This window comes from Elaeis guineensis, chromosome 12 (assembly GCF_000442705.2).
Source record: "Elaeis guineensis isolate ETL-2024a chromosome 12, EG11, whole genome shotgun sequence".
NCBI classification, from domain to species: Eukaryota; Viridiplantae; Streptophyta; class Magnoliopsida; order Arecales; family Arecaceae; genus Elaeis; species Elaeis guineensis.
In genome coordinates, this window is record NC_026004.2 from 28,645,964 (window position 1) to 28,673,779 (window position 27,816).

Here is a 27,816-nt window from a genome sequence, read left to right on the forward strand (position 1 = left end):
GGATTTTAGTAAAATTATGATTTTGCCCCTGAAGAGCATAAAGACTTTTTCAAATAAAAATATTTGTATCCCTTCAATCTGCTTTGTAATTATCAAAATCAATCTAGGAGCAACAGGTAGTGAGTAGATACCAATCTGATCTAGGAGAGAATCGCTGGAAGGTTGTTAAAATCATCCTAAAGTATTTAAGAAATACTAAGGATCAGTGGCTTGTTTATGGTGAATTAGACTTGAGACTTATAGGGTTTACAGACTCTAGTTTTCAGTCTGATCATGATGACAGCAAAAATGTGTCGGGATTTATTTTTATCCTTTATGGTTGGGCTATCTGCTGGAAGAGTTCCAAACAGCACACAGTGGCTGATTCAGTTTGCGAGGTGGAGTATGTCGCTGCATCAGATGCTGCCAAAGAAGCGGTGTAGCTAAGAAAGTTCATCACCGAGCTCGGAGTAGCACCCTCCCTTGTTGGTCCAGTTCTGCTCTACTGTGACAGCTCTGGAGCCATTGCTCAGGTGAAGGAACCGAAGGCACCAAGCGGACGAAGCATATTCTGCACCGCTACCATCTCATCTGAAAACTTATGGATCGAGGTGACGTCGACCTTCAGAAGATCGATGAAAAGGAGAACCTGGCCGATCCATTCACTAAAGCCATTGCGGTGAAGGAGTTTGACAACTACAAGTCGAAGATGGGTATTAGATACTGCACCGATTGGCTTTAGACCAAGTGGAAGATTGTTGAGAATAGTGTCCCAAAGTCAATCGTCAGCCTGTTGACGGTTGTACTCCTTTTGTATATGTACATAAATTATGAATTAATAAAAATTATTTTAGTATTTTTTCATCACAAAATATTTCATCTTCTAATGAACTCCTATGTTGTGGTGAAGTCCTTAGGACTATTTAGACTCGACAAAGGAGGATTTGTCGTTTAGTCTTTAAATCTGTTCACGACCAAATGATACATTGCTACCAAAGACGACAATGTTTATCAAGTATAGGTCATTGTATGCCATATAGGATGGTTGTCCTCTTAACCAAAGAGTGTGTAGACACTGGTATGGCATACAGGTGAGATGTAAGGGTACATCTGCACTGAACGTGACCGACTCTGAAATAATTTCTACTGTCAAGATTTGCTCTGATGGAATATGGGTATAAATGTCCTTCCGACCTGAGACCGCCACGGTGACTTGCAAGCAACTCACTGCACTTAGGCACTGGACTATCTGAATTTCTAATTCAGTGACGGAAGGCTGCTGGGTGTAGTCAAGTACTTGACTTGTCGGTGCGTGTGTCAAGATTGGATTGACCACTCCAGTTTAAGAGCTGTGTACAGTCATATTTCAATTTTGCAAAACCTTGACCAAGGTAGTCCTAGTGAGGAGTCACAGGACTGTTTGAGTTGAGCACGATTCGGATGATCTGATCAGGGTTGACAGTTTAACCCTGAGTCATCCTAAACACAAGGGTCACAAGGATGAATTATACAGTAACCATATTCACGTAGGTTCTGAGTATTATGATTGCGACTATTTGATCTATCCGGATATCAGGTACCATTGCTAGATGGTCACTTCGATTAGTACAGGAATTGGTTCCTGTGCTACCGACTTAGGTTCGAACCTGTGGGGTCACACACATTAGAGGTTCCTATCTGATCTGATAGCTGGTGAAGAGTCTTTCATATCTGAGATTCTATGATCGAGAATCAGGATTCTCGGATCACGAATTCCACACATTTTGGGTACCGGGGTCAAGAGTCCCACTGGTTTAGGATTCTTCGATTAGGGTTACATATCGATGAATTCTGATGTCCGATTACCCATCGGATTTGGACTTAATATTTATGAGAGATTTAATTAGTGATTTGATCACTAATTAACTCAATTTAATTAAGTAATTATTTTTGGATCAAGTCCAATTGAATTGGATTCAGTTGGGTTTGACCCGATTAGGTTAAGAGTTGACCTAATCGTCGAGATGGTTTGGTCCCAGATATGATCAGGGGTTGGGTTTAATCAATTTTTGATTTGATTAGAATTTTATTGAGCTTAATTAAGCCTAATTAAGTTAGATTTAAATTAGTCTAATTGGGCCTAACTTATTTGGTTCAATTAGGTTGGTTTAAATAATGAAACCACCTTGACCCATTCTCCCTGTGCCACCTCACTTCCACTGCGCCCATTTGAATTCACGAGAAGGAAGTTCTCATGAATTTTTCCTCACACAAAGCCCTCCTCACGCCCTACTTTAATACACCAAATGAGTAGATAAGGATGATTGGTTGGCCATTCAAATTCAAAATAAAGTTTGAATTTGAATGAGCAACCAATCTTAGCGCCTTGACATTATCCTCTTTTAACGCCCCATTTATTACACGAAAAAATATTTTTCATGAAATCACTCATGCACAAATTAAGCCACGCCCTCCTCTTCTCACACCCTAAGATAAATTGGTTTTCATTTGAATTCAAAATTTGATTTGAATTCAAATGTGCAATTACTCATCTTTATCCTCTCACGTGGATAAGATGTTTGTTGTTGTTTTAAAAGGAGGAGAAGAGTTGGGCGTGAGTAATTGAAAAATTTTGAAGAGAAAATTTGGGTGTGAGAAATCCTTGTGTGTGGGGTGAAGGTCCATATCCTTCCGAGAGAAAAAGAAAGAAAAGAAAAAAAAAAGGTGCGCAGGGTTTCAGTGAGTTCCCCAAGGTTTCAGCCTAGGGTTAGAGAAGTGAGAAGGTGAGCTACGAGTATTGTGAGCCCACCAAATTTTAGGCAGATCTTCATCATCCTCTCAAGCATGTCTGCTGACGATCCAGAGCATCCAAAAAATCGACAGACATCGATCGAAGGAGTTCGATCAGCATTGACCGTTGAAAGGACTCTACAACGAGCTAGCACTCGTAAGGAGTCGATCAGATCGAAAACTTTATGTGGACGATCCGCAGAGGTCAGACATACTGTGTGACTACATCATGATGATTAGACTCTTCCGACGGTGATCAGATTACGGTGATCTACTATCCGCACAAATGTATTGTGTTCTGAACACATTACAGTAAAGTGTTTATTGTTCAAATATGAATTTCAAATTTAAATGCATGCATGCTATATATCATATTTAGATCCTAGTGTAGGATAAATTTATGTTAATTAATTAGATTAATTAATATTTTTTACTGTAAAATCATAATTTTGAAAAAGTTTTAAAATTATCATTTTACCCCTACACTGAATTTCGCTTCAGATTCCTCTCCTCTCCCTTTGGCTCTCGAATCTCAATCAATCGATCTCCATCTCACGCCCCCCATCCAACCATTGGCCTCTGAGCTCTTAGATCCCCCCTCCTCCTCCTTATTGCCGATGCCGCCGTCTCCGAGTTCGGTCACAAGAATCAAGATCTCTTTCATTGACGGACGCCCCATCCAACCTCTTCGGGCTCTCAAAAGTCAGATCCCCTTTCTCCTCCTCGTCATCGATGCTGCCACCTCCGAGTCAAATCCAGCTACATCGATGCCCTCCATCGTGCCTGATCTGATCTTTGCCTAGTGCAGTAGTGCCTCCCCTCCTAGTTCCTCTCCTTCTTCCTCCTCATCGATATTGCTGTCTTCGAGACCAATCGCAAGGTACATCGTACGCCCCCTCCTCCCTTTCGCTCCAGGCTCTCCGATCTGACGACAGCATCAACGATGCCCGATCTTTGCCTCCCCTTGGGCTCTCTTGATCTCTCTCCAGGCTTTCTCTCCCGAGCCTCTCGGGCTCTCTCGATCTCTCTCATATTTCTCTCTCTCTGCTGGTCTGTTCTCTCTGGTAAGTGGCATGATCTAGGCTCCAGGCTCCAGGCTCCAGACTCCAAACTCTCTCTCCCTCTCGGGCTTGACTTTTGAGTGTTAAATTATTAATTAAATGACTGTTCCATTAGCATTAGTCATGATAGTATCCTTTTGTTCATTGTAATTTATGATTTTCATATAGGATTTTTTATAAAATCATGGAGTCTCAATCATCAGAAATTCCAACTGAAACTGAAACTGAATCTAATGATCAATGAATAAGAAGCAAAAAATAAGAACGTCAGATGTTTGAAATTTTTTTTTGAAATTTTTTCATAAAAATTAGTAAAGCAAAAGATGGAATAGAAAGAAGAGTATGTAATAGTTGCAAACACGAGTATAAAGTTGGTCCTAAACCTCATGTTCAAATTATGGAACTTCACATTTGCATTGTCATTTGCAAAGTTGTAAAATGGTTGAATATCATGATGTGGGAGAAATGATCATAGATTAAATAGAAAAAATAAGGTCCAGAAAAATAGATTAAATGATTTTTTGTGAAATACTTGCAGAAGTTATAATTAAATATGACTTGCCTTATAATTTTGTTGAATATAATAAGATTAGAGCTTGGGCAAAGTATATAAATCCAGATGTAGTGATAAATTCTAGGAATACTGCTGTGGTTGATGTTCAAAAAATTCATTTGAAAAAGAAAGAAAAGTTTAAATAAGCTATAGCTAAGATTCCTAATAGAGTGTATTTGACTTCTGATGTATGGACAACATGCACTACTGAGGGTTATATTTGTTTAATTACTCATTTTGTTAATAAAAAATAGAAACTAAATAATAAAATTCTTAATTTTACTCATATGAAACATCCCCACACTGGAGTTGAATTGGCTTCAACTATATTTGATTGCTTGAAAAAATGAGGTATAAAGAAAATTCTTTTTTTCTATTATCGTAGGTAATGCTTCATCTCAGGACAACATGGTAGATATTTTGAAAGATTATCTTCATTTGCAAAATAGCTTATTATATGATGAAAATTTTATTCATGTGCATTGCACTACTCACATACTGAATCTCATTGTTCAAGAAGGCTTGAAGGGAGCTAGTGAATCTTTGTATAAAATGAGAGAGTGTCAAGTATGTGAGGGGATCAGATGGGAGAATAAAAAAATTTCAAGAATGCGTTAAGCAAGTGGGTCTTGATGTAGGGATTGATTTAAGGTTAGATGTGTCAACTAGATTGAATTCAATATATTTGATGCTTGATAGTGCATTCAAATATAAAAAGACTTTTGTTAGTCTCCAATTAGTTAATAGAAATTTTAAATATTGTCCAACAGATGATGAATAGAGGAGAGGAGAGAAAATATATGAATTTTTTGAATCATTTTATGAGACTGCTAATAAGATCTTTGGCTCATCTTACTCGACATTCAACTTATATTTTTTGCAAGTTGAAAAATTAAATATATGCTGAATGATAATTTGTATTATGAAGATGAGGTTATCAGGGACATGACTTAAAAAATGAAAGAAAAATTTGATAAATATTAGAAGGAGTATAGTGTAGTACTTGCATTTAAAGCTATTTTTGACCCATACATAAAGCTTGAATTTTTAGAATTTTATCACTCAAAGATTGATCCTTCTACTGCTGAAGAAAAATTTTTTTTTATGAAGATAAAATTATACAAGCTCTATGAACAATATGCAAGCAAATTCAGTGCATCATCAAGTGCAAGTGCAAGTGCTTCTAAATCCAATATTTTGCCTACGTTAAGTGGAGAAGCTAAAACCAAGGATATAAAAATTTTTAGTGAAGTTTTGAATATTTTTTAAAATTTATTATTTTGAAATTTTATTTTTTTTCAGCTATATGTTATTTGATATCTCATCTATTTCTACTTTTTTATTGTGAATGTGTTTAAAATTTTTTAGGAGTTTAAGAAATATGGGAGTGTCACTAAATTTAAGGATGGTAAATCTGAATTGAATCTTTATTTGGAAGAGCGAACAATTGATTATGACCACTTTAATGATTTGGATGTACTCAAGTATTGAAGGGATACTACACAATATCCTAATCTTTCAGTTATGGTACATGATGTGCTAAGCATTCCAATTACTATAATAGCATCTGAATCTACTTTTAGTATTAGAGGTCGTGTTCTGAACAAGTATAGAAGCTCTCTCCTTCTTGAAAAATATCCAAACTCTTATTTGCACATGAAATTGGTTATATGGCTTTGCTCCAAATGATATTTTTTCTTATGTTCTTTGAATTTATTTTAATGTCTTAACTAATGATTGATTTCTAATGGGATTGATCGTCTAATTCTTTTATTATTATGAATTTTAGATGAAGAGAATAGCCTTGAGATAAGTCTATCAAATTCAAAAGCAGATTCAAATATTGTGCAGCTTAAAGAAGAGGTCAATGAAGATAGTAAAATATGATTTATTGTGGATATTAAATTTTAGTATTTTATATTGTTTGGTGCAATGAATTATTGAATTGATGATGTTTGAAACTTTGAATTTCTACTTTATTAATGTTTGAGTTGAATTTTTGAATTTTAGATGTTTAAATTGATGATGTTTCAACTAAGAATATACTATATGCTGGTTTTTTTATCAGATTATTGATTTTTGTTTTGAATTACAAGCAAATAAAATACTCAATATATTGCACATCATGATAGGAGATAAGTTTGAACACTCTGAAGATCAGTGGCCAGCACTAACAAATTTTGGATGAATTTGTCCAGTAGCAATAATCTCACATCATATGCATGATATGTGGAGCAAATCAGATAATCTTTATTATGAATGGATGGATGGTTGTCAAATCTAATAGCATATGCTATTACTCTCTAATTCAACTTCTATTTATTTTTTTTAAAAATATTTTTTAATATATGTTGTTCTATTACAGCATTTCTATTTGCCATAATCTTACAGTATTTCTGCTTCACTTTGGCTCTGCTCCTCATTAGTCCAGCTCTTCGATTCATTTACAAATTATTTGCTAACAAAAGAATGTACTAGATCCCAATTGATAGATAAAATAGGCAAAGTCTTGTCTGTGGATTAATTAAGGTCCATTATTAATTGCAGACAATGCTGAAATCTTTTTGAGATAGTGAGATATAATAGTTTCACTGTACTAATTCTTTTTTATATTTTAATAGACTGTTTCAGCTTGATTTGACTCGAGGCTCTCAAAAAAATGAACTGGACTAACTATATGCTCTCTCATATCTTGATTGGATTTAACCTAAATTGATTCATCAAATTTTAGATTTTAATAAATCAGTAGGATGAGATCATTTTTTTTTAGCTCTATGCAAAGTCCTTCGACCTTCCCCTTCTACGGTACAGGTCGCAAGACAGAGATCATCTTTGAATATTGTGCAAAGCCGCCAAAGAAGGTCAATCCGCGGAAGTTATAACCCGCACCCGTCCGTCTCATGAAATTGTCCCATCATCGATCGTGATGTTTATGAATTATGATCAAAGACGGGTCCCTTATCCTACGGTCATGATTCGATAATTGTCCTGCTAAGCATGACAATCTCCAAACGTGATCTTTTTTCCCGCGTGAGATTTTTTTTTTTTCTTTTTTTAATATTTTGGAGCCAAACTTTCCCGCGAGAAATTCTGATTCGGTGTGCAAACACCATTCAGTCATCGTAAGTAACGTCTAACCGCTAATGCACGGTCCATTACGGGATAGGTTTTGAGGGAGGTGAGCTCACCGGTGGACAAGAGGCTGTTCTGTCAACCAAGACAGAGCACGAGTGACAGCACACGACCCCGCGATTACAGACCGCTGAAAATTAAACCCAAATAACAATGCTTCGAGGCCCAATTATGATCCCACAGCGTTTCTAATATGACGTGTCATGAAGACATTGGTGAGATTTCTGAATTGCACCAATAATGTCGTGCCAAATTGCTTTGGCAAACTGAAACTTATATGTGAATACAGCCTAACTTACTAATTCTCCATCACATCGTCACCAAATATTAAACCACAAACACGCACTCAGTCGTAAACTTCGTGCGTGGGGCCCACAACATGGATCTCTAGTGGTGAACATTTTCCGATTCATTTTCTGGTCCCGGTAGCCTTTCCAATTTAATTATCATGAGTAGGCGAGGGAGCGAGCTCTCTCAGCGAAGGGACTTTGAGAGCTGGGCGAGAAATCGGAGAGAAACGGAAGGCAACGCCGTCAAACGCCAACCCACCCCCCACCCCCCGCCCTTCCTTCTCTCTCACTCTCGTTCGTCGCCCGTCGGCGCCGCCATTGCTCCGAGCTCGCTAAATCCCTAGCTCTTAAGGTCCGTCTTCTTCTTCTTTCTTTCTTTCGTTAATAACATACTCCCTCTCTTTCGATCGATATCCTGCGTTGTTACCTCATTTCTTCTTTTTTGCCCGCACGATTTTGTTCTATTCATGCAGTTCCTTTCCGGGATGCGATTATTATACAGAGGGCGATTCTGAATTTGTTTTTTCGTGTTTTTGTTTTTTTGTTTTTTCCTTTTGATGATGAACAAGTGGTGATTGGAGGTGGCTTGCTTTGGAGGGAGGATCGCTCTCCGATTTAACGGGGGATTGGTTGGGGTTTTGAATCGGTCGGATGTCTTTTCATTTTTTCTCTGTTCGGTCGGATTTAGAATTTTGGGTTTCTGATTGAATGCGTTGAAGAGCTGTATCTCATTTTGCATTGAACGCCTTGTGATGGCTTTGTTTCATTTGCCATTACTGCTTATTTTATATGGTAAGAAGTATTGTAATGTTGTTGGATTTGATAAGTGTGCTTTTTGGTTGTATTTTGAATGCTGTGTTGCAGATTTCCTTCGTTGTTGCACGTTAGTGTTTTTAGTGGTGGATTGACATGGATCAGGTGAGGAGCGCTTGCTTTTCTTCTGCTTGTCTATTATTAGCTTCTTGTTAATATTCTAGGGATTACTGTGGTAATGTGGGGGGTCTTGGGCTTAGTATGAGAAGGTGGAGAAGATTGGGGAAGGGACCTATGGCGTGGTGTATAAGGCTCGGGATCGTCTTACGAATGAGATGATTGCATTGAAGAAAATCCGGCTGGAGCAAGAAGATGAAGGAGTCCCAAGCACTGCTATTAGAGAGATATCACTTTTGAAGGAAATGCAGCATAATAATATTGTCAGGTCATTCTCAGCAGCCATCTGAACTTCTGCAGTTTGATTAATTTGGATACACTTGCTGTTCTTTCTTGTTCTTTATTCATGTATGTTTAAATTTGTTCATTTTCAGTTGTTTCGTGGAAGTCCGATGCTTTTTTTTTTTTAAAAAAACTATGGGGTGCTTATCCTGTGCACTTGAGAAGTTCTCTATACCATGTGGAAGAAGGTGATTAATGTAAGATCTTGGAAATGGTCTGATAACGGGGTTTGTTGAATGCTGAGTTGCATACCCAGCAAGAAGTGGGCCCATGGAACTTTTCCTCACACTAATGGGCACTGCAAAGCATTTTCCTTTTGTTAGTGAATCAATAGGAATAGGAAATAATGATATGCTGTTAGCTGTCAGATCCATGATCCATGTTCATACAGACTATTTCTTGTTCAAGCACTCAAAGCAAGTTTGCTTTGCTTTTATTCAGTATCTAATTCTGTAGCAAGGAACAGTGGGAATGCTGTGAATGCTAATAGTTTGCCTGCATGATCTGTGCTTGAATTATGGACAAGACAAGTCCTATCAAAACAACAGTCTTTTGTTTCTACTTTTGGTTTTGATTTCATTGTTTGTATCATGGTAGATTACCTGTTTGACTAGTGTGGTGGTGTCTGAGTACCAGAGTTATAACTTCTGAGTCAGCATTAACGCTAAACATTCATGCTGGAATTTGTTGCCTTTTATGCCAGTGAAATATAGGAATTTGTTTTCTATTTATTAGAAGACTGAACAGATGTCTGAGGGGGTAGGAATTTTGCTTTTTCCTTCTATTTGGTAACTGATAAACATATTAGCATTTGCTGAAACCAACATGTTTAATGTTGCTGGAAGGATGTTTTTTTCTTATAATCATCAGGCTATTCATATCCCTTTTGACCTGAGTGCCTCCAGAGGAATTAATTCATGGAGAACAGATGACCCGACACTTGATATATATTTTCTTAATTAGGGCATTAAACAATGCTATTCTATCTTTTCTGTACCTTCCTATGTGAAGTTGGGCATACTTTAGGAATACATTAGGGGGTGGTGATGGGAAGCTATTGGTCATTATTTGTCAAATCCTATTTGTGGTGGTACAGTTGTGCTTAAGGTTGTTAAAAGCAAAGGGCACCCCTAAGGTGAGAGGTCCTCCATATTGCTCGAGATGTTAGGTGCCAAAAAGCAAGGTGCTAATTATGAGAAGACCAATAAATGCATTAGAATAAGTGCAGCGAGATAAATACTATTGATATCTATTCTAATATGTAATGCCAACTCTCTTTATGCCCATACTTGAGGCATGTTTGTCCATTAGCACTTCCCCTTGTGTGTTGACCCATGTGTTTCTTCTCACATCTCTTTGCATCTTTGTTTGATGGAGTGTCCAGCTGTTAACCATAGTGTCAAAGTCAGATCCTTGCTTTAGGAGTTACAAAAAAGAATATCCTAGTGCATGAGGCTCCCACTATTGTAGGGTCTAGGGAGGGTCAGATGCATGTAACTTTACCTCTTGGTGAGGAAAGGCTGTTTTCATGTTTCAGACCGATGACACGTAGGTCATAATGGAGTAACCTTATTGTTGCACCAAGGCCTGCCCTATTGCTTTAGAATTTATCAATTGTTATTTATTCAAATGCATCTCGACCTTTTCTTGATTCTTATAAAGTAGAAACCAAACACATGCTTTGACTCTATTCTGAAAAAAATACATACATCATCAGATCAATCACTCAACTTTTTTTAATATGCTAAATCATAACTGTATCTTGAACACCAGAGACAATGTTCCACAACTTCCAAAACATCACATCAAAGACCAGACTTTACCAACATTTTTTAAACAAAAGGTATCAAATGCATACCATTGGACATCTAAAGTATCTTCAAGGTTCAAACATGGAAAAAAATACCACTTCCCAAATGTTGGATGTTGGAAAGGCACTTGCCTGAATTCTTCTGGCTTTCTCCCGGGCATTGCCTTAACAAACCTGCCTACCTAGGGATTGTAGAGGTGCTTTGAGGTTTCCTTGTCTTGCCTGAGCACCTTGAGAGCCTTTGACAACATTGATTATGCTTGAAAGAGAAATGTTAAGCGTCTATAACTTCAACTCATAAATTTGGTGAAAGAAAGCTGCTTCCTTGCTAAGAAAGTGAAATTATTGGGAATAATTGTTTTAGTATTTGGATGCAATTCAATGCATTTAAGAAGCAGTACCCTGCTTGTATTTGTTTTTCTCAATTTTCATGGTTAATTCATTGTATATTGTCATTAACATTGGCTGATCCTACAATTACTAAGAAATGCAGAAACTGGTTTCCAGCCTAACATGTTGCATTCTTGATATTTCTCCTAAACAATGACATTATATGAGGTCTCCTTCTGGCATATTTTAGTGCCAGATCACCTGTATCTTTAAATTTTTGGATCTATTGAAAATGTGGGATGGAGATGCTTTTGTTAAGTTAGGGTCTAAAGAAGGCGTTCTGTAATAAAACCGGGAGAAAAAGCACGCACATGCACAGGCGTGCTTTTGTGCTTGTCTGTATTTCATACTTTGCATGAAAGCATGTGCATAAGTGGGTTTCTGTGCTTGTGCATTCATCTGAACACATGCATATGTTTGATTGTTCAGTGTCAAATTTATGCAGGTATCGTTCTGTATTGATCCTTAAATTAGCTATTACTTGGACATATTCTTTGACTCTATCTTGGTTGGTAAAGCAACAAATTGTAAAAGGAACTGTTGCTAAATGAAGAAATATTGGGGTTCCTTTTCTGCTTTATCTTTATCTCGTAAGCATTTATAATGTGATTGTAATATAGAATCTCTTTATGCATTCATCGAATTTTAAATTAATGTGGTTTTGGAAAAGGCACGATTGCTAGTTTTGAACTTGCTATTCATAAGAATGGAAAGGATAAGACGGTTGGATTACCAGTGGTAGATGGCTCTAATGTTTTTTAACCTCGATGAAGACAAGGCATATATTCATTGTCACTCTGCACTTTTTGTAACCTTTTGCTTGCTGTTCATATGGAATCCTATCCTCAGTTCCATACCAGATTCCTAACACCCCTGACTTCTCGTTTGGCTACAACAATCCATTACTTCTAATCTTTCAAGGTTAAGTTTTGGTCAATTGATTTTACAGCATTATTTATCTTATTTGTTGAATCTAATATCAGTTTTTGTGTATTTGTTAAAATATAACCACCAGCAATTCATTTACATGCATACAGATGAAGCATTGTCTCTACACTGATATCTATGCATACACATCGAATCCCATCCATAGTTCCACACTGGATTCCTAGTACTGCCCACCTCTCATTTGGCTACCACAACCGATTAGTTCTAGTCTTCAAGGTTAAGTTTTGGTCCATTGATTTTATAGCGTTATTTATCTTATTTGTTGATTCTAATGTCAGCTTTTGTTTCTTTGCTAAAACATAACCACTAACAAGTTATTTACATGCATGCACATGAATCATTTATCTATGGCTCAATTGGGACCTAATTGAGCCAGTAGAATGCCAGGCAAGTGTTGCTATGCTGTATCCTAGGAAGTGCAAGAAACAAGATTCCCTACCACAGGGATGTGCCAACTCTCTACTCATCGGACAAGGTCATGCTTGTCCAAGGGGGTGTCTCCATGGACTATGTTGAGATGCTCTCACACATTGGGAAACACAGAGGCCACTGCTTTTTGAATGAAAAATCTTTAGGGTTTGACATTGTTGTTTCTTCTACTACATCCTCAGTTTCTTCACAGCTAAGTCATTTTAAACTTCAAATTTTGTAGCACAACTGCCACAACATAAGTAGAATTATTGACTTATACATTGCATACTGTTCTATATGAGCACTCTTACTGTCTTAATTTCTGGTGATGCTCTTTTGCACTCGCATTCTGCACCTTTTCCATGTTTGAGGCAACCCAGAGTTTTCTGCTAGGAATTTCTATTTTGTACGTACATTTTTGGTGATTTTTCAGTAAATTTACTCCCTACCCTAGCAAGAAAAAAAATTAGAAAACTGAAGGAACAACCAAGGTATTTTATATGAGACCCCTAAGGAGAGCTTGTGGATATGTCACCAACCTATCTTTTCCAAATTATACTTCTTCACTGCCGATGTATATTAGTAATGTTTGTATTGATGCTAGAGGTAAAGATGATTGGGACTGACGAGGCTTTGAAGTATAATAAAATGCTAGAAGAACCATCCTGACTGGTGCTTGGAAGCTTTTCTGTTAAACTTTTATTCTATAGTTAGTGGGTGGCCCTTATAAGCATTGGAAGGGCACTGAAGGTTTTGCTTTGCTGATTGTTAAATGTGAGTTTCTCTTCATTGAATTTCTCAATCTGTGTGTGAGGCAGAGGCTGTGGAAGAGTGTGAGGTCCTCGGATGTATAGTTCAACTTTAGAACTAGCATGAGCTCTGTAGAATATGCTTCCCCTTCTTTTGTCTTGTTTTCCTTTTGTTTCCCCGCTTCCTTCCCCTTCTTTCTTGTTCTTTCTTCTCTTTTCTTTTTTTTTCTTTCCAAACCACCCACCATGCCCTAGAGAGATGCCAACCGGATTTTTCTGGGCAGTCCTTTAGCCTGGCTTGATCGCCTAGTGCAACAATTGAGTCCTTTTTTGCTTTTTCTCAATAACAGCATGCCTTCTATAGCGGTTGATAAGATCCTAAGACCTCTATTTGGGGCTTCTAACTGATCTCAATTCCCTTTTGTAATGTTAGATCTATCATTTGTTGGTCCCTGGATTATGTCAAACCTTTTGTTAGAAGTTGATCCATACTTGTAGCCTTTGGAGATAACATTTTAATGCTTAGAGACAATTTGAATTGGTTGGAATGGTTCATAGCAGCTTCAACTTGAATGTGACCATGCATCATAGAATTCGTCAATATTTGCTTGAAAGATCATGCTTGGATTTATGCTGTTTTTGTTAGCTCAAAACAGGTTTTTGGTGCTATGTCAATCCACAAACTGCATAAATCTGATGGTATGTGTTGAATCTGCTTGCTGTTACTAGCATCACTTCACTTTTATGTGTATATTTGCATGAACTATCAATTTCTGCAGATATTACCTTGCTGGTAAGAGGGCTTAGGCTTAGTGAATTGCTTTTTAAGGGATGGATTACCTTACTGGTCAGAGAGCTTAGACTTAGTGAATTGCTTTTTAAGAGATGGATGACTGATGGCTAGACAAGTTATTGTGGAAGAGTTTAGATGCAATGGATGACCAACTAGTAAGTTCTCACATGTCGTCATAAGTACAAGGGTGGGCAATTATCTTGAAGCCATGTTAGAAAGCACCATTGCTGGGGTGGAATTGTAATAGTCCAAGCCTCACCATTGGCTTGTTAGACCAGCTCAACCTGGACATGCCATATATCATTGTGGTGCACATGATGATGATAGATTGCATGGTCATTGTAGGTGTAATGCTCATGATATGGAGGATGATGTGGCTGAAGATATCAATGTTGACATGCCTAACCTTGGCAGCCAAATGAATTGTAATGCATTTAATGTTTGATTATCTGACATGTATCATCATTCCTATCAGTATATTATATTAGGGTGGTTTGGCAAAATGAGACTTACGGGCAAGTCAGGATCCATTGGACCAGTGTCATGAGGCAGCTTGGGCATTTAGTATACAATTCTACAGCAAATTGGGAAGGGATGCATGAAATGCTAACAAATAACTGGGAACGAGATCCAATACAATTATTACTGGTTAATTGACTTAAAATTTGTTACTTTGTGGGGGGGGGGGTCTTTTTCTTAGAGCCATCAATAGCATAAATAATGCCTTCCTATGCATGTGTTGAGGTTCGAGCAAAGTAGACATGTACAAGAGTTTAAAAGTATCTACATCAGAAAGATGTTGCTGGGATAACAAAATTTTGGGTTTGATGAGGTATGGGGTGGGTGAGAAACCATCCTTAACATTTTAAGGCCTCCTAGATAGCTGAATGTAATGTGTGATCCTTGTTTCCTAAGATGTTTGGTCTAGTTTGTTGAGTTATTTTTGGTAGTGCATGATGACTGAGGGGCTATGGTCTTTTATACTAAGCATTACTTTTAGTGATGATGAACTTGTGCCTTGGCATTTTTCCATTCTTCTTGGGGCACTAGTTGTTGGAGCTTTAAGATAATTTAGTCTGTCAGTGGAATAGCTAGGTTTATAATTCATATATTTCTTTTGTGCTTTTGTTGATGGCAGGACCCTGTTCGGTATCCCTGAGCAACTTTTGATCTATAATGGTCTCAGACTGTATGCAAAGATCTCATAGAGAAATGTAGAAATATTTGTTATACATGGGTTTTTCCTTGTGGCATTGATTTCTTGGTAGGCTAGACTGTTCCATTCCTAACATATTGACTATATCCTTGGAGGATTGGTTGTCCAGACAAGCTTCAGCCTTCATTGGTAAGGAGACAAGCAATTGTCAGGAGATAACTAATACATTTCACATCATCTATTGTGAAGTTGGAAAATAAGATTGAGATGAATAAGAGTTTCTGAGGGGCTAATATATTATCAAAAGTTATTATCTGTGCTATTATCGCGTGTAATAGTCTGTTGTGGTCTTCGATACCTCACAAAGCCTTGTGCTTTTTCTCATTCTTTTTATTTTTTTAAATACTCGCTAGATCTTTAGGACCAGGTTAGTTGGCATTTTGGGTCATTCTGTTGCATTCCATCTTTGCTTTTCACCTTATGAGATAGTTGATTTGGTCAGGTTTCTCTGTGATCATAATTTATGTGGATAATGAATAACTAAATTATGGCTAATTTTCTCCCACTTTGCTATGAAGTTGGATCAGGTTAGCAGAACATGGAGAGTGGCATTTATTATATGTTATGCACCATGCAAGACATGTTGAGCATACTCTCTAGTCTCTGTGGTTTAAATCTGATGATTCCTTCATATTAACACGTTTGTTCTTAGTGTTAAATGACTGAAGCACATTGCAAATATTACAAATCATTTTTTAAGCAGCTGAATGACTGTGCATTGTTTATGTTGACTTTAACATGGAACTAGTTTACTTTCATGAATTATTATTTCAAGCTGTGGATGAAAATCATAGAATTGATAGGATGCTAATATCTAGGAAGAATTTTGATGATCCTTCAATTTTCATATCATAAAACTTTTATTTGGATTTTTTTGATTTGACTCAGCTTTCAAATATTTAGGTATGCATTCTGGCTTGACTGTTTAAGGCTTCAAGCTAAGCTTGTGCACAAATATAATGAAGTCCATGCATGTTATCAGCAAATTTGTTTGTTGAGTGCTTCCAATTTTAATACCCCCATTGTTTTGGTCAATAATTCCTAGCTTCCTAGTATTTCATGTACTAGCTTATAACCCCATGCGACACATGGGATGTGATTTTTTTAAAAAAAGTTGATTTTATTTATCTATTTTATTATATCTATTTTATTGAAATTTCAGCCTCTCTTAAGGTCAGTATTGATCTGTCTTAGTAAAGATTCGTTAGACTCGTCCTGTTCGACTCGAACATTCGATAGTAGTGCTACATGAATGCCTTCGCCATGGCATCCAGATCCATCTCCACCGCCCGCCTTCCACCGCCAACCAAGATCAGAAATCCTTATTATACTCCGCCACTGCGAGGCTCTCTTTGATCTCTTGGTCTTCATGCAACCCTTGATCAACTCTTTGATCTCCTCAACTAGCAGCTCTCCTAAAATCTCCTCCCTCGATGCCGCATCATAATTAGGCCCTGACCCAACCAGGAAGGCCCTAGCGACTGCATCGGCTTTACCCCCCTCTTCTCTGGCGGTGGGAGCTTGAATGAATCGAACTCTGGCAGCTTCTTCTTGCTAGGCAGGAGTGACGCCACCCCGTCCATGGCCTGGGCATTGTGCTCGGTCCAAATGGCAGAAATAGAGGCTCCTTTAGTGCCAAAGGTTTCACCTTTAGTGTCTTTGTATAACTATATTGGAACTCAAAGGGCGCTCCCTCGATCTTATATGTAATTTCTTTCTCCCCGATCGAAATCCCAATCTCCCCATCCGACGGAATTGGAGCCAGCTAGGAAATCCTAGCGATTTGGCGGAAGGTGGGGTGGGAAGAGGGAGAGCTAAGGCTTATAGGGTTTAAGGGGGAATTGGAGTACTTGGAGGCTTTGCCCGAGATAGACAGAGGGGGAGGGTACCATGGGATTGGAAACCGACGGGGGAGGGGGTGGGTTGGCAGCGGAGGAGGGGTCAGTGGTGGCCGCATCCTCAGCAATCTTGAGGGTAGAACGGTAGTGACGAAGGCGGCGGAGGTCATCCTCAATCTCCTACTGGGCGCGGCGGCGGTGGAGGAAGGGCTCGGCATTTTAATAGTGAAACTACATATATATTAGATTATATATATATATATACATATATATATATAAAATAATTTTATAAGACTAATTTCAGATATTTATAAAACATATACACACATGAAAAACCCACAAAGAGGAATCCCCTAGGACTCTCTCTCACCATCGTCCTCTCTCTTCGTGGTGATGGAACCGCCTCCTCTTCTCCAAAATCTTTCCCTCACCATGGCGCTGCCTCTTCTCCTATCAAACTCTATCTTTTTTCATCTAGGCGAAACTTTTTCTACCTTAATAGAGATAAAGGTCTACCCTTCTCCACCCCAACCTTTCCAAATCCCCATGAGGGCTCCCACCCAGCACTCAACAACCATTGCCCAACTTTGCTCCACCCATCGAAACTTCCCCTCCCATATGCCCAAAATTAAATCTTTTGCTGCCTCTAGGAGATCCCCATCCACCAAAACCCTCGCAAAGGCCGGTCGCCTAAGGGACACCATCCGATTGTTGATCTTTCGCCGCCACCTTGGCCTTCCTGTCCACTTGGACTATTTCGTAGCCATCCTTAAGCCCTGTGCCTTTGCCCAAGATAGATGGGGAGGAGGGGATACCATGGGATGGAAAACCGACAAGGGAGTGGGGTAGGTCGGCTGCGGAGGGGTCGGTGGTGGCCGCATCCTCAGTGATCTTGAGGGTGGAGCGGTAGCGATGGAGGTGCGGAGGTCATCCTCGATCTCCTGCCAGGCGTGGTGGCAGTGGCCTTAAGCTCAAGACCTCCATTGTCGACATCGTTGTGGCCTATGCCTCTGGTGGCCGCATCCTTGGCAATCTTGAGGGCGCAGCAGTAGTGATGGAGGCGTCAAAGGTCATCCTTGATCTCTTGCCGGGCGTGGCAATGGGGGAGGAAGGTTTCGGCATTGGCATTGTTCCAACGGGAGAAGCGGACCTCGGTGACGACCTCCAGTTTGGCAGCAGTTGCTCACACACGGCTCCTGCTTTTCCCAAAACTCCATGCGTCAACCCCTCCATCTCCTCCTTGAACCCCCCTTCGACCCACTACCACCTGCCCCAATGTGACTCTCCTGTTGCCCTCGCCTCCGCCCTCGACCACTGCTCTGCCACCCTTTGCCTCCACGAAGGCACCCAGATCCATGCCCGTGTCCTCCTTGCCCTCTCCTTTGACCATATCCTCTTCGCTCGCCTCCTCTGGCATCGACACCCTCCCTGCTATTCTCCACCGGCCATCGCGAGGGCCCCTCCACGCTTTTGCCCTCTTTGTTTTCCCCCGATTTTTCCTCTGTATTATACGTGGGTGGGCAGCTTGAAGCGGCCAAATCCTTAATGCTGCTTTGTGTGGACATGTGGTAGAAAGTCCTTTGGGAAAAACAAAAACGTAGCAAACAGAGGCTGTTGTCTCCATTTAATATATATATATATATATATATATATATTACATGTCTTCAATGTCAATGTATGAGTTATGAGTTTTATTGAAACCTTACTATCATATCAACAACTTTAAACTTTTATATAAGTTTATCAGCTTTGTGTTCTTTGTAATCAAAAGAAATATTACCAATATTCTCTGAGAACGTGACTCAATTATGCTCGTAGGTGCTAAGGGATTTGCTAGTAGATGTGTGTTTTGACATGTTACCTTTGCCCTTCCCCACCTTTTTCTGATAATGGAGGCCAACATTGCAAAAGTCATCAGGAATTGTGTGAAATTATCTATAATGCTACCATAATATTTGGTAGGCATTACTTTGGGATCTTTAGTGGAAAATGCATGCTTTAGATATGTTATTCATGGAATGCCGAACTGTACCGATGGCCTATTGGTGTAGTTCGGACTTTCAATTCAAAATACTGGCGAAAATGGAGCGTTCAACTCAGAATACTGGTGAACATGGAGCAAGAGAGGAGGAAAGAGAGAAAGAGAGAGAGATGGGGATGGAAGGAGAGGGAAAGGTTGGTGGTGGTCTGTTGAGGCCATTGGAGGGTAGTCAAGGCCTTCGGGGCTCCACCCTCCTCTGTGAGAGAGGAATAGAGAGAGAGAGAGATAGAGAGAAAGGAACGGAGGGAGGGGAAGGTGATATGGAGGCGATCGGAGGGTTATCGAGGGCCTCGGACGACACAAATCGATCCCATGGCATCTATGGGGTTGAAACAAGGATGACCCACCAATATTTCACACTCTTTTTTTTTTTAATTTTTGTGACTTCACAGGGGCCTTGGTGGCTCTCCGGTGTTCTCCTTGCTGCCTTCCCCTCTTCTGTATCTCTCCCTCCCTCTCTTTCTCTATTTTTCTCTCACGGAGGAGGGTAGAGCCCTGGAGGCCTTGGCGGCCCTCCGAGGGCCTCTGTGGTCCTCCGGTGGCCACCACCGGCCTCCTTTTCCTTCCATTCCTCTCCCTCCCTCTCCCCTTCTCTTATCCTCTCTCGTTCCCCTCTCCCCTATTTTCGTTTTCATGATGGTTCGGGCCTGGTATGGTCCGGTATGGGGGCGCACCAATCCACCGGTCGGTTGGCATGGGGTCCGGTTCTGAGTCAACAAATCTTGATGTTATTTATGTGCTCTTTTCTGTTAAGCTGTTTTTGTAAAAAATTGATCAGAATGTTGGTTCATTTGCTCGAATCTTACTTGTTTCTTTATGAAATGGTGTTGTTGAATTCTTGTAATTGACAAGGCATTAGTTCATTCAGTAGAATGTACACTTCTGTTTTGAAAATTTTATTTTATTTTGCAAGATTTATCTTGTGTTCTATGGCTTTAAATTCCCTACATATCGAACACTGATTAAGCACTTTATTTTCATACCTAATCCTTATTTTGCAATTTTTAGCTTGTCTATTGTGGCTTTATATCAGCATATGTTATGGCTCTAAAACATTAAAATGGTGTTTGAATAGCAGGTTGCAAGATGTAGTGCACAGTGAGAAGCGAATATACTTGGTCTTTGAGTATTTGGACCTGGACTTGAAAAAGCATATGGATTCTTGTCCAGAACTTGCTAAAGATCCATGCTTAATAAAAGTGAGGTTCTTATTCTGTTTTATATGTTTTCATTATAAATTTTACATTCACATGACAGTCCTTACATATTACTTTGGTAGTGATTAGTCATTTACTAGTACGAAACCCTATGTGGCTATCTGGTGATCTGTACTCAGAAGATGTTCTGTTTCACTTTACTATCGCATGAACTTGTATGAATTAGGCCTTCAAATTGGTACTTGTTTTTTAAGCATGTTAAGGTATCTTCTTTCAGAAAGCTTCTTTGAATTACTAGACCACTTGCTGACTCATTGTAGAAGTTTTCTTATCATCAGGTGGATTCATGAAGCTTCCTAGCATGTTTAATTCAGAGTCCTTTATTCTTTTTTATATGATCTCTGCTTCTAGCAAAATTCATTTTTTTTGGTAAGACTGACTAAAAGTATTATACCTGACTGCTAAATATTTCTTGTATGCTGGGTAATAATGTGGATCCATATTAATCTGCATTAAGCTTTTTTTTTTTGTTTTTTTTTTGTTTTTGTAATTGTCAAGTACTTAATCACTTATAACTATTATCATGGGCTCACATACATTGATTTGTGGGTTCATCATATTTCTTTCTATATGGTTGTGTTTTAGTTTGTTCTTTGGCATATAATTTGTGCCTCAGCTTTGTTTCCTATTGTCATGCCTGCCATATTCCCCCTTATAAACTCTTCCCAGATCAGAATTGTGGAGGTTTGTTTCTTGCTTGCATGAACTTAAACCATGAGCAATGAGTAGGTCCATCCACCTGCCAAACTGGTACTTTAGGTCTCATGGCAGGTTCTCTTGCCCAACTCCCTTGGCAAAGAATCCAGCAGCAATTCTAAGAGGGTTGGTTTTAGATTGACACCTACTTCGGGAATTCTGGCCAATCAGTTTGTGCATCCTTAGCAACAGCCATGCTCCATATTGATCGAATTTTATTAAAAGCAGTTTGTTGATTATGATAAATTTGTGCTATACAATTGAGGATTACCATCTTATATAGTATTAATTGGAATAGCCTGGTTGACCTACAAAATTTCTAACCATTTGATGTACAAGCTAATTTACTGTGTGGCCCAGGTAAATGATTAGAAATGCCAGATGATGACTACTGTCTCATTTTAGGCCCCTGCCATTTTAAATTTTGCAGCTGATATCCTTCTTCTTTTCTTCTTCTTGCAGACATTTCTTTACCAGATTCTCCATGGTATAGCATACTGCCATTCTCATAGAGTTCTTCACCGAGATCTGAAGCCTCAGAATTTGCTTATAGATCGGCGCACTAATGCCCTGAAGCTTGCGGACTTTGGACTAGCCAGGGCATTTGGTATCCCTGTCCGGACATTTACTCATGAGGTACCTTTGTGCTTCGGCAATTTTTCCTACATCCTCAGTAAGTTAAGTTTTTTTTCTAGGTTAAAAATTACTTTCCTGGCGACTCAGATTAGGAATTTGCAGGCTATTTCCATTGAAAATAACACTATGAACTTGATTTAAGTTCGAAAAAGTAGATAGAATATAAGCATATTGCATTAATTCAAGATTTTTTGGTGGTATACATTTGTTTGGTTGTTTCTTTAACCATTCAGCATATAAGGGTGTTTTCATGTGTGTTTTGACAATGCTCTTTTATCTTTCAATCGTGAACATGAAGTTCTCTTTCAATTTTTTGTCCCATCTAGTGATTCTGTTGGAGTTTTTTTATCATGCTTTTCCCCCATAGGTGGTAACACTGTGGTATAGGGCACCAGAAATTCTGCTAGGGTCTCGGCATTACTCTACACCTGTTGATATTTGGTCGGTGGGCTGTATTTTTGCTGAGATGGTGAACCAACGGCCCCTGTTTCCTGGAGATTCTGAGATTGATGAATTGTTTAAGATTTTCAGGTTTTACAGATACCTTGGTGTTGAAGTTTAATGTTATGGTTGCACTCTGCTGCTTATGTGCTTCATACTAATGCAATTTCTTCTGCATTTATAACCATGAAGAGTTTTGGGTACTCCAAATGAAGAAACTTGGCCGGGTGTTTCTTCCTTGCCTGACTACAAGTCTGCTTTCCCCAAGTGGCCTCCCAAGGTATTGAATCAATTAAGTAATGTGTTACCCGAATTTGTCAGCATTTTCTTATTCTACTATGTGAGCTCCACTTCAGATTATAATTGCCTTTCATCTCTGTTTTATACTATAAGACAGTCTACTGAAATTCCATTTTTAGTTACTAAAGCAATTAAATCGATTAAAGGTTAATAGTTAGTGCACATTAGCTGACCATGATAACCATTTTTTTATTTTTTTGCTTTTAGAACTACTATAACCATTTGATGATGCAAGGTCCTGATATTGTGTTGGCTGTGCAGAATCTAGCAATGGTGGTCCCAAATCTTGAACCAGCAGGGATTGATCTTCTCTCGGTATGCATACTAAGAAAACTGCCTAGGCACTTTGTTGCTACTTAGTTTGCCGTGTCATATATGCTAGGGAATTGCTAGACCTATGCATATAGGAGTCAATACTGTATTTCTGTTTTCTGATTCTCTCTCACTAATGTTGTCCGTGCCTAGTGTATGGCATGCATAACTGCTTAATGTGCAAGCACATTGATGTATAGAGTCATTAAAAATGCCAGTTGTAGAATTAGGAATGCTATATATATTGGGATGCAAAAAGGAGGCCACATTTAATAACCGGGAACTTGCAAGTAGAATAGCCTGATTAAGTTTAGATCTGATTAAGTGGATCATTTCCAATTCCCCTTCTGCTGCAACTGTATGATCATACTGAACAATTTTGGATCAATGATGTGCTTATAGCTGATGTGGAGATGCTTATTTTGCATTCCTTGGTAAATCTGTGTGGTTGGGAAAGGAGTGGAAGTAGGTCGTTTCATATGATTAATGATGACTTTCTGGCTGCTAATGGTTTAATTAATGCTCACGTTTTGCAGAAAATGCTTCGCTTGGAACCAAGCAGAAGAATCACAGCTCGGAATGCTCTGGACCATGAGTACTTCCAGGATCTCAGGGTGGTGCCATAACCTGCATTTCCTTCTTTTCTTCTGTATATTATCTCAGGCAAGTCATCAGATGTGCTGCAACTTGTTGGTTTTGAGTCTGATTTGTGTGTTTCCTTTGCCCCTTTTCTTTTTGACTCCACCTTGCAACTGGTTCTCGTTTGTGTAGAGCAGTGGAAACCTGAGCTGGGAACTGGGATTGTCTTTATTAAAATTAAATGCAAAAGCATAAAAAGAAAAAAATTGCGGCCTTGTCTTTTGCTTGTTTGTGAGAGCGTAGTAAGTTTATGGCTCATCTAAATTGCTGAGATGCTATTTTGTAAAACCTCAGTTTACTGCTTCCATGGAATTGCTTCTTTGGATAGAGAACCCTGTCATAGTTTCCTAGTCAACAACACCTTTTGTATTGATCTCTTGATGAATCTGTACCTTCTCTATATGGACTGAAAGAGCTCATACTGCTTCATTGGCATGCAACATGCTGCCAATTTGACCCATTTGGTTTGCTGAGTTGTCAGGTTCCATTTGGATCTATACTCATAGGAAAGCAGGAATCTAGCAAGCTAGCTACTCTTCCATTTATTGTGCTTTCCTCTCTTCTTCTAGATTGCCCGGAGGACATGTGCGAATATTTTAAATCTGATAGTCTGTTGGCCTTGCATCACATATTGTGGAATCAGGTGACTTATGCAGCAACTTTGCTGGAGGGACCTTCTAGCCAGAATTTAGATGCAAATAGGTTAGGCACAGTATATCTCAGATTTATCCCACAGTGCTTGCAGCTAAATTGAAGAAACATTAGATCTGATTGTTGGACAGGCATTTGGAGATATTTGATTCGTGATCGGAACTAGAATGGATTGGAATGAAAATCGGAATGATCAAATTTTTTGAAGCATTTGGTTCATGGTCGGAATCGAAATAGAAATTTGAATTCATAAAGGAGAGTGATGATTGAGTTTTAGATAGATTGGATCATTTTCATTCTATTCCGAAATCGAAATGGGATTCTTTTCAATCAAGTGGTTAGAATGAGAGTCATCTATTCCGATTTCTATTTCAGACCTTTATTCCCTCTTAATTAAGCATCTCTTTTGAGAAAAAGATGATAGATCCTAAATCCCATGCCTGCGTGGTCTTCCTGATGAACAAACTCATCAAGCCTGGTTAAGGAGGCAGAAACGTAAGTCTACAAATTCGAGATCAATTTCACTCAACTTGAATATCAATCGAGCCTTATTCAAGCTCGAGTTTGAGCTTAAAATCGAATCTTATCTTACTAATAATATTATATATATATATTATAAATAAAAAATATTATTAAAAATATATAAAAATTCGAGTGTGCTCGCAAATTTTTAAGTCGAGTATTCTATCCTTGAGCTTGACTAGAAAAATTATTGAAACTACTCGAGTTTGACTCGAGCTTGATAATAATCGAGTCGAGCAGTTTACGAGCAGCTCGACTTATTTGCACATCTAGTTATAGTGGGTTTTTTTGGTGGGATGAAGCACTCATATAATTCTAGTACGAATATAACCAAAAAGATTACAAAAAAGAATATCACAGAACGATAAAGGCAGATCAGCTATATCAGTCCAAATGATCCCTTCGATGAGCTTTGCCATATAGGAGGCCATTTAGTCTGCAGTATTGTTGGCTTTCTGATAAACATATCTAATATCAATCGAAGAACAACCTCCTGACAATCATCATATGTCATAAAGGAGTGGGTGCACGGCCACCTCCTTCGACTGCTCTCGTAACCGACCGATCAAATCCCCCTTGATCACAAGTCTCTTTATTTCTAGCCTTAACTTGGCGAAAGTAATATCTGCCCAGGCCACCTATAGCTCCACTCCTGGAATAGTGCTATGAAGGAGATGGTTGCCGCCTACCATCACAAATCTAGAATGGAGACCCCAAATCACGAATCCCTCTCCTCCCTTGCTGTCTCTCATGCTACTATTGAAGTTAACCATAAGATAGCTCGGTGGTAGCAGCTCCTAGGTGGTAAACACCAGGTGGGTTGCTACATGAGAAGCCAGGGAATCCAAGATGTCCAAAGTGACGAAGATCGGATCAGTCGATGACAAATGTATGACCTCCGTGTCTATGCTAGTGCCTTCTCTAGGGTGAAACTCGTCGGCTGCCAAGTCACCTAAAAAATGCCCATGTTCCTGGCCAGCCAGATGTGATATGGAACATTAGTAGATCTGATGTCGAGTACCCTGGATGGATCATACTCCATGCTCCTCTATAGTGCCTCCAAGATGACCTGAGCTGGCTTCATGGGGTTGGTGGTCAGGAAGAAGAGTCCCCCCATTCTCCAAACCTGTCGAGCTCTAGGGCAGAGAAAGAGGACATGATCCATAGTCTTGTTATCCATACCACAGCACAAGCATATTGATGGGAGGTCCATACCTTTGGCATGCAGAACTGCTCTGGTCAAAAGATGGCTGCATGTTATGTCACCTTCCATAGGAATAGGTTGGTCCTCGAGTGAACATGAAACCTCCATATCCAAGCCCTATCCAATCTTCTAACTAACTCTCCTCTATACACCTCATAAAAGCCCCTAGTCACCACCCTTGGTGTGCAAGCCGACCTCCATACTCTCACATCTTGGCCACCATACACAGGAACTACAATGGAAAGTACCCTCTTCGTCAAGGAAGCTCCAAAGATGTGGGACACCAGATTGATATTTCATCCCCTTCCTCTAGGCTGGAATATGTCACAAACATGCATTGAGTTAGCTACCTTTATGTTGATGAAGGTTGGCCATCTGTCCAATGGTAGCTCAATAAAATCCACGATTCTTGGGTGAGGTCAATTGTCTTCCCGTCTCTTACAAGCCATTTAACTTGGGCTAGGACCACTTGGGCTCGGGAACATATCTCCTTCCACATGAACGAGCTCCTTTAATAGGGTCGGATATCGGTGCCAACAATCCATGAGCCATATTTGGCTCTCATCATCGCACTTCAGTGCAGCTGACTGAAGTAGGAACCATGCTACATTTTGATAATTAAAGTCCCACAACTCATCATGAGGGACTGAACACCCAGCCCCTTATCCCTAGTTGACCGGCAAATCATATCCTAATCCAGAAGGTGAACATCACCCTCACCTTGATGTGATCCCTATATAAAGCTTTTGAAGTGCTGCTTGAGCTTCATCAACATGCTCCCCAGTAGAATAGTGTGAAACATTATATAGACTGGAACCGAGCTGAGCACTGATCTCACCAAAGTGACTATGCCCATCTTAAAAAGGCATCTGACTTGCTAGCCCTCCAGCCACCCTCGTATTGACTCAATCTCAGAACGCTCAGCTTTTCGAAGTCTTCACTATGTGATGGGGGCTCGTAGGTAATGACAAGTCCTACTCAGCTTCATAATCCCCAATCACTTGTCTCAACTAAACATCGATTTTTGAGCTAAAGTACAATGCTGGCTTAAGCAAATTCATCTTTTGCTTTGAAGCACCATAGTACTCTTCCAAGATCATTCTAAAAGTGGTAGCATTTCGAGTTGACATCCTGCCCACCACTAGACAATCATCTGCAAAAGGTGTGAGATTGGCTTAGCACTAGAGTCGACTCATATGGGTCTAAAGCTTGCTCCGAGATAGCCGCCCACAGAGCCCTAGACAAAGTATTAGCATAAAGAATGAAAAGGTATGAAGATAAGGGACAATCTTGATAAAGATTCACAATAGATTGAAAATAGTTCGTAGGAGTGCCACTGACCAAGATAATGGAGTGTGACCTGACATAGCCCATAATCCAATTGATCCCCCATTAGTGAAAATCAAAGCTCTCCACCATATGCCAAAGGAACCGTCAGTTCATATAGTCATACGTCCTCTTTATGTTGAGCTTGATGGCCATGAGACATCGATGGGCCAGTGCCCTCTATAGATCATAGGGGTGGGCATGATTCGATTAACCGAACCGTTATCCTATTTTTAAAATCGAATCGATCCTATCAATTTTACAAAAATCCAAATCGAAACCGAACCGTTTAAATCGATTCAGTTTCTTGATTTTGTGATGTTGTTCCTATAAAATCTGTTTCAAATTGCAATTCATAAAAAAAATTAAACTAAATTGAAAGTCTTCCCAATATTAATCTTGTTATCAACTTCAAAAATTAAATCCTTTTTCTTCATTAGGGCATCAACTTCCATTGAAAGAGATTTTTTGGGGGGCATAACCATGCCATCTTCCACCTACCCTGAGGGTGATAGGGGACCTTCATCACTACTGACTACCTTATTGACACCTCGTGTGGATGGCAGGCTTAATTTGGGGGATAAACTTGGGATAGTTGTGTCCAGTTCCTTTCGACAGCCTATAAAGAGGGATACAGTTAGAGTGGGACAGGCCAAGCTCTCTCTAGATCGATGGCCTCT

The 27,816-nt window shown here is 39.3% G+C and overlaps 1 protein-coding gene across 1 annotated transcript; it reads left to right on the forward strand.

Annotated features, from left to right (window-relative positions):
* Window positions 1-7,970: 7,970 nt before the first annotated feature.
* Window positions 7,971-23,648, forward strand: LOC105054583 (cell division control protein 2 homolog A). Its single transcript, XM_010936120.4, has 9 exons — window positions 7,971-8,136; window positions 8,649-8,702; window positions 8,798-8,982; window positions 20,271-20,391; window positions 21,568-21,741; window positions 22,109-22,272; window positions 22,375-22,462; window positions 22,744-22,797; window positions 23,331-23,648. The coding sequence occupies exons 2-9, from the start codon at window positions 8,694-8,696 to the stop codon at window positions 23,418-23,420; spliced, it is 885 nt and encodes a 294-aa protein (XP_010934422.1). The 5' UTR covers window positions 7,971-8,136; window positions 8,649-8,693; the 3' UTR covers window positions 23,421-23,648.
* The last annotated feature ends 4,168 nt before the right edge of the window (window positions 23,649-27,816 follow it).

Excerpts from the sequence above, each read along its gene's own strand:
- LOC105054583 (XM_010936120.4), top strand. Across the intron at positions 22,273-22,374 it reads GAATTGTTTAAGATTTTCAG|AGTTTTGGGTACTCCAAATG; the intron begins GTTTTACAGATA and ends ATAACCATGAAG. Across the intron at positions 22,798-23,330 it reads CAGGGATTGATCTTCTCTCG|AAAATGCTTCGCTTGGAACC; the intron begins GTATGCATACTA and ends CACGTTTTGCAG.